The following is a 7,318-nucleotide window of genomic DNA, read 5'->3' as shown; positions in this document are numbered from 1 at the left end:
AACTAACTCTGAGCCACACAAGCTAGCCCAACCAATCCCGCAACCCACGTGGTCCACTCACCCCAGCCCAGCAAGCAACACGTGCATCATGCTTTTCTCATGATGATGTGTGTTGATGTGGTGTTTCTTGTCTATGAACACTTACAGTGTTGCGTTTTCAAGTCAATTTTGCATGTCAAGGAACAAAAAACGTAATCTTCAGAACAGAGGTACTTCTAAATGCTTCAAGACAGACTCAGAAGGCTTTTCAAGGCGTGCTTTGGAGATGCCCCTCTTTATTATCCCCCTTGTTAGGTGATTGGAGTATGATATGAACATTTCAGGTTTACAATTTTCAATCAGTAGTATGTGATTTGACCCAAAAACCCTGACCATGCACAGATCCAAGAACATTATCGGAAAAGGGTCTACAGTTATTTATTGACCTGCCTGAAAAACGTCTGGATTCATAATGTAACCCCATGCACGTGTAGGACGCTCCCACGTTGTGCACGTGCTTTCTATGCATTGCGTTTGCGTGAGGTGATAACGTGAAATGATGCTGCTTACACAAGATGAATGTCATTGTAATGTTCCTCAATGGAGTTTTTTTCTACCACACTTCAAAGTTGAGGTTCCCCTACTGTTTTGTTTAAGAGTATATTAGGCTGGTTGTTGTGGTGACAATACACATACAGAGACTTACTGGAGTTGTCCTCATTCGGCCTATCTACATCTGATTGTCAGCATCAACCTACATCCAACATCACCGTGGAACATTCAGCATAACTGTTTCTGACTCTCAAACCATGACTTTGGTGAGTTGATATTATATTTGTGACACATTACTTTTGATTTGACTCAGTTTGCATTGTACTAGAAACCTCTATTGTGAATCTTTGTATCTTGCTCTTCTGTGCTCACTACATTTTATTGAATATTTTAGTGTTTTATTTTGCTGGTTCATGGGGGATTTCATATACCTTTTATCACTGAAATTATTAACCGTAACACTATCAGCTTTGATATCAATATGTTATCTTAGTTTGCTTTTTGGGGTTTTTTTGCAACAAGCAGCACTAATAATATTCTCAGAATGTTTATCTTTACCATCATGAGCTGTACTATATCACCCATTACTGGCAAGACATACCTAGTCTGCCTGTTGTTTCTTACTCCATAAGATGTCTGTCCATAATTGGTTATTTATTTATTTATTTATTTATTTATTTATTTATTTATTTATTTATTTATTTTATTTTATTTTTTTTGTTTCTTACTGGTTCTGTGAAGTGGACTACCTTTAAAATCTCATGTGGTCTCTCATGTTGCCTGGTGCCTGGTACCGATAGAGAATTTAAAAATTAAACGAGACTTTCCAGTAAGGTGAAGTGTAACTCTCCGAGGTACCAGGAAATAAGTGAGATTACATGCCACACCCTCCTTCCCTTTTGGGTCTTACTACACATCATAAACACCTTTAAGACTGAAATCCGACGCTGCATGTGCAATTTCATTTGATCTCACTTGCTCCCTGGTACCTCGGAGAATTACACTGAAACTTCACCTTACAGGTAAGTCTCGTTTAATTAGAAAATCAAAACACTGCAAGTGCGCATGCGCGAGGTCAGTACTTGAAGACTAGAGAGACCACATGGGTGGGAAAACCAACGGGAGGGCTTGTGACCCCTCAGCAATAAGGATTGGTTGGGAGAATTAAAATCGACCTTTAACTTACAGGTAAGTCTCGTTTAATTTTCTAATTCTACCAACCAATCCCGTGCTAACCGGATCCCATGAGATAAATAAATCATGAAAAATGTTCATTTCTTTAACTTTTCCTGTGATGGTGTCCGTGGATACTCGTTGATGGGGTTTAACACAAATGATGAACAATTGTGACTCTTCACCTCTGAGAGGGTCAGTACTTGAAATGTATTCATTGAGAGCTGTGATGGGACACAAACATCATAAGCCCGTACTTTCACTGAAGCAAAAAGTTTCTAGGCGCGGAGGTTTCTGCTGAAAAACTCCTTCCATAAATCTTTTCACTAAAGGGTGATGACCCACTGTCGCCCTGGTGCTATCTATAATAGCTATATATAACCTAGACCATGCTGAAAAAAAACAACACACATCTTATATCCGCAATTTGTTCCCTGATGGAGTTACTCCAGGAATCCCACAGGAAGCTCCCGATTCCTTCAGAAAGACCTCCCCGCTCCCAGTGAGTCCAGACACCGGAAACGCTGCTAATCTCAGAACTGTCGCATCCCGCGGAAGACCCAGTCTGCTCGTTGGTCTACAGGTCTGTCAAGAAGAAGATTCATTTAACTTGTGAATCATGATTGTGTAGGCCATATTGGGGCAATTTTAATCACCCTCGCTTTATCAAACATAATTTTTTTGTAAACGCTTTGCAATCAGACAAAAGGGTGGGAAACAATAGAATGTAAATGCGTCAGTATGACATGCATCTGGATCAAATGTCCAAGAGACATATTTAGGCAACTTCTTGTTAATTCTCGAGGCAAATAAATCAATTTCTGGTTTTAGAGAACACAAGTCAAGCATTTTGTCAAAAGTTTTTTTAATCTAAGTTCCATTCCGTTCTGTCAGAGAAATTTCTCTAAGCTAGATCTGCATGGGTATTCCTCCTTCCTGGAATGTGTGTTATTGTTAAGTCAATATTGTTCTGAATGCAAACTTGCCAAATTTGTTTCGCCAAAAGGTTGCAAGTTTCAGACTTAATACCACCCATTTCCCTGACGTAAACAACAGCAGTGTTGTTGTCACACTGAACATGCACCGTTTTGTTAACTAATTTAACTTCTTGTGAAAACATTGAAGACCAAACAATATTGCCTTCATTTCTAGAACATTAATGTGAGCTTGTTTCTCAATTTCATTCAATCTACCATTTGCTTTCATTTCTTCTAGACACGCTCCCCAGCCATCCATACTAGCATCTGTTTGCATACAACAGTCAGGATTAAAGGTTTTCAATGTTTGCTCAGAGCTAGTACATGTTCTAGCCACCAAGTGATTTCAATTTTTGATTCATTATTCAAAATCATTTTTGATCCGTAGTTCCAATTGCTTAATCTTAAAGCTACAATTGTATCCTTTTCAATGGCCCTGTAATGGAGTTTTCCGAACTTTACTGCTGGTAGAGAAGCTATCAATTTACTAATAAACCAAGAAACCTTCCTAATCTTATGGCTTTTGTCTTTCAACAAGTCTTGAGCAATTCCTTGAATTTTATTTCCTTTATCGATGTCCACTGAGATGGACATCTTAACAGAATCAGATTTTTCCTTGTTGACAGTAAACCTACATCTATAAACTGATCTGCTGTTTTGACAGCGGCATTTCACACTCTGCTATAGCTCTGTCTGCAACAAGACTGTCATCTATATAGCCGAGACAATTGACTCCTTCTTTCCTGAGTGTTGCATAAACAACTTTGCATATTTTTGTAATTATTCTAGAAGCTGAGGACAAACCATTGGACAAACAAGTAAACTGATATAGCTTTCCTTTCCATCTGAATCGGAGGTATTTCCTATATTCTTGATCAACAGTAACGGCGTGTTACGCATCTTCCAAATCCACAGAACACATATAAGCCTGGTACTATCATTGAAATAACACTTCGAAGGGATTCCATCTTAAAATGGTTACACTTGATTTCCAAATTAAGATATTTTTAATTCAGTATCATTCTATATATACCATTATTCTTTTCACTCAAAAAGAAAAATCTTTGAAATATATTGATCTGGACTTTCACTTGCAGTTTCTATAAAGCCTTTGCTGTGATATGATGCATTTTTTTCTGAGAGAACGTTTTGCTCTTTCCTGGTGAATGTTATCTGATTTGGATCTTTAGCTGCATAAGGAGACTCTTTTCCCTTATATTCAAGTTTTACACCTTTAATATGATCTAAAATAACCTTGTCACTAGCGATTTCTCTCCACTTATCTACTTGTTCTGCTAGTTTACCGGCTTGCCGATGGCTTACCTCTGTTTCTGAACAATGTATGGACTCACCTACCACAGTGTCTGCCCTTTTTGCACCCTCAGGCTGCTCGGACTCGGACGCTACTTTCTGCCGCCCCTCCCCCTTTTCTTTGGGACAGTTTTGTTGTACTGAAAGTCTTCGCCTAAAAAAGGTCTGCATCTAGGCAGGCCTGAGTGTCCCAACGCATAGTTTGTATTTGGGCCTGAGTATGCATACCCTCGTCCACCACCCCGGTAATAGGGGTGATAGCGACCTCTACCACCTCGAGAAGACAATGTACGATGTCCAAGTCTGTTGGTTGAACCCAACTCTCTTAGTTGTTTAACCACATCCTCACAAGAACAACAGATGTAGGACAGCACAGGCTGCGAAAGTCTGGGCGTATTTCAGGCCTCAAGAAATCTTTCTTTTTTTTTGAAGAATGAGAGAACTATTGGTATGTCCCAGAAAATTGACAGAGTCATCCAGCTGCAGCTGTAAAGTGTCGAACAACAGTTTGGGCAAATCCGTCTTGTTTTGGAAAACAAGTTGTAGCACTTTCGAGGTTGCTATTGAAGCTTTTATAACTCCTGATTGAATCGTTTGCATCCTAGTGTCCATCGTTCTTTCTGGGCCAGACGAATTGTCCCATACAACTTTGTTCAGCTCTGGTACATTCAATACTGAGCAGTTTGAAAGTTGTTCTGTATTCCTTCATTCGTTCATACACAACTGTACCTTCAAATGACTTCTACTGAAACAATGGTGAAATTATGTTCGTCAAATTCCCATCAAGAGGGGTCCCCTTTTCTTGTACAAGTACAAGTGCTTTTTTCAGAGTAAAACAAATCCTCCTCAATCTCAACTTCGGCCGTACTGTCCCCTGAATCTATTTGTTCTTGACTAGAAGTCGAGGGTTCATCATGAGCAGACTCGTCAGGCTGAATTCCCTCTCTCTGACCGGTTCTGATAACATGGAAGTTGTCATTATGAGACTCGCAATCGTATTCATAATCCATCGGACCCATTCCTTCTATCTGCATTGTCAGCCCAAGCTGAGAGAATTTGTCGCTCATTTTATTCATACCCGAATCCATGGCCTTCACTTCCGTTAAAATATCTTTCATGCACGATGCAAGTTCGTGATGAATTACTGTCAGAAGATTTGCGGCCTTCAGAACTTTTCGTATCTTTGCTTGTCTTAGCTTTTGTTTTCTCATATGTACCTGAAGTCCTATTAACCCCTTTGCTAGATTTAGCTTTAGTTTTTTCATTTGTATCGCCCGCAGGTTATATTTGTTGGGTTTGTCTCCCGTTTTCGCATGTGGCATCGGTCAGCTCGCTGACACGAATTGAAAAACTGACAAAGTCAAAGTCACAACAGTAAGAGTAAACACCCTAAACGTGTAGCTAGCCCCTCGGGACTATTACCAACGCCAGACACTTCCAAATAATATCCGAAGTTAGGGAAAACACATACAATGTACTTTGTCTAATTTGGTCTCTTTCTGTCTCGGATTTCTCTGAATATCGGTCTGAGCACAGGCAAACTGTAGCGCAAATGTGGTTGCGCAGCGTAGAGAAAATGACCAGTCTTCATATATGCGAGCGAAGCGAGCAAAGGTTGGCAACACAAAAAGTAATTTTCATAATATGAAATAACCACCATCAAAGGTACACTCCAATATCCTCACTAGGTTGTGCTCTCCGATTTCCAACCCCATATTTAATAACTACTCACGTGAAATATGTGTTATTCAACATTTTAAGACAGACAGGATTCTGTATGGCATCTACTGTTTTGTAAGGGGCGTATGCACCAAATTGTCCTCATGGCTCGAGATACTGGGCAAAGAACACATTGACTTAACATTAGAAAATATACGAGGGTTGGCTGAAAAGTTCTCAGCCTGAGTGGTTTTTCCCACCAGGTAGAGACAGGTGTTTGCCACCAATGAGGGCAATCTTTTAGTGAATCATAGACACAAGAACTACAAACGTACTTATAGTTTTATCTCAACTACAGCTCTTTTGGTAAACCTACCTTCTGAAATCATCAGAAATGGACAAAACTGAATACAGGGCAGTCATCAAGTACTTGCAAAAGAAAGGGATGTCCCCAACACAGATACATGCTGACATGGTCTCCACTTTAGGGGATGATGCTCCTTCATTTTCCACAGTAAAGAAGTGGGCTGCAGAATTTAAGCGTGGCAGACAAAGCCTTGATGATGACCCACGCTCAGGAAGGCCTTCAACAGCAACCCACTCCAGAAAACATCACGCGAGTGCTCAATATGCTGATGGATGATCGACGATTGACCACTCGACATATTGCTAGTGTAGTGGGCATCTCTCATGAGAGGGTTGAGCATATTATCACCAACGAATTAGGAATGACTAAAGTTTCTGCAAGATGGGTGCCAAAGCTCTTGACAGCAGAACAGAAACGTGTCAGGTTCCAGACGTCCCTTGACAATTTGCGTCATTTTGAAGCAGATCCCGATGATTTTGTGGCACGATTTGTAACCATGGAGAGACCTGGATACATCACTTTCAACCAGAAACAAAACTACAGTCAAAACAGTGGAAGCATCCTGATTCACCAGCTCCGAAGAAACCCAAGTCTGTTCCTTCAGCTGGAAAGGTGATGGCATCAGTCTTTTGGGATTCCAGGGGTACTCTGCTCATTGATTATCTTGAAAAAGGTCAAACTATCAACGGCAGATACTATGCTGATCTACTGAACCAGTTGCGAGAAGCAATCAAAGCCAAACGACGAGGGATGATCGCTAAAGGTGTCCTCTTCCACCAAGACAATGCGCCTGTTCACAAATCGGTGGAGGCCATGTCAACAATCTGCGATTGTGGCTTTGAACTCATTGACCATCCTCCTTATTCACCTGATTTGGCTCCTTCTGACTTCCACCTGTTCCCCAAAATGAAAAAGGAACTCGCCGGTCGCCATTTTGCAAGTAATGATGATGTCATTTCCGCTGTGACTGATTTTTTTTAGGGTAGCTGAAGAAGATTTCTTCCTGACCAGTATTCGGGCCTTGCAGCATCGCTGGCAAAAGTGTGTGAACTTGGAAGGGGACTATGTAGAAAAATAAATTACAAACGTGGACTTTGTAACTTTTTTTCACAGTGAGGCTTAGAACTTTTCAGCCAACCCTCGTATTATTTGGTCTTAAGGGGGAAAATAACAACCTTTTAAACATTATCTGCCTATTAGTAAAGACGAATGTTAACACTATGAGCAGAAAAGAAGTTAAACCAAACTATCTCACCCGATAAAAAGTGAGATAAAAACATAGTACAAATGTAATTTTATT

At 40.3% G+C, this 7,318-nt stretch overlaps 1 protein-coding gene across 1 annotated transcript in view; it reads right to left on the bottom strand.

Annotated features, from left to right (window-relative positions):
• Positions 1-259: 259 nt before the first annotated feature.
• The window catches only part of LOC137291844 (RING finger protein 11-like), a 42,667-nt gene continuing 35,608 nt past the window's right edge, over positions 260-7,318 (bottom strand). Inside the window, exon 3 of the mRNA XM_067823391.1 lies at positions 260-2,289. Within this exon, the coding sequence (XP_067679492.1) occupies positions 2,238-2,289 (52 nt within the window). The 3' untranslated portion in view covers positions 260-2,237. The remainder of the gene's footprint in view (positions 2,290-7,318) is intronic.

This window comes from Haliotis asinina, chromosome 7, assembly GCF_037392515.1.
Source record: "Haliotis asinina isolate JCU_RB_2024 chromosome 7, JCU_Hal_asi_v2, whole genome shotgun sequence".
Lineage (NCBI taxonomy): Eukaryota > Metazoa > Mollusca > Gastropoda > Lepetellida > Haliotidae > Haliotis > Haliotis asinina.
This window is presented reverse-complemented; position numbering and strand designations above follow the sequence as displayed.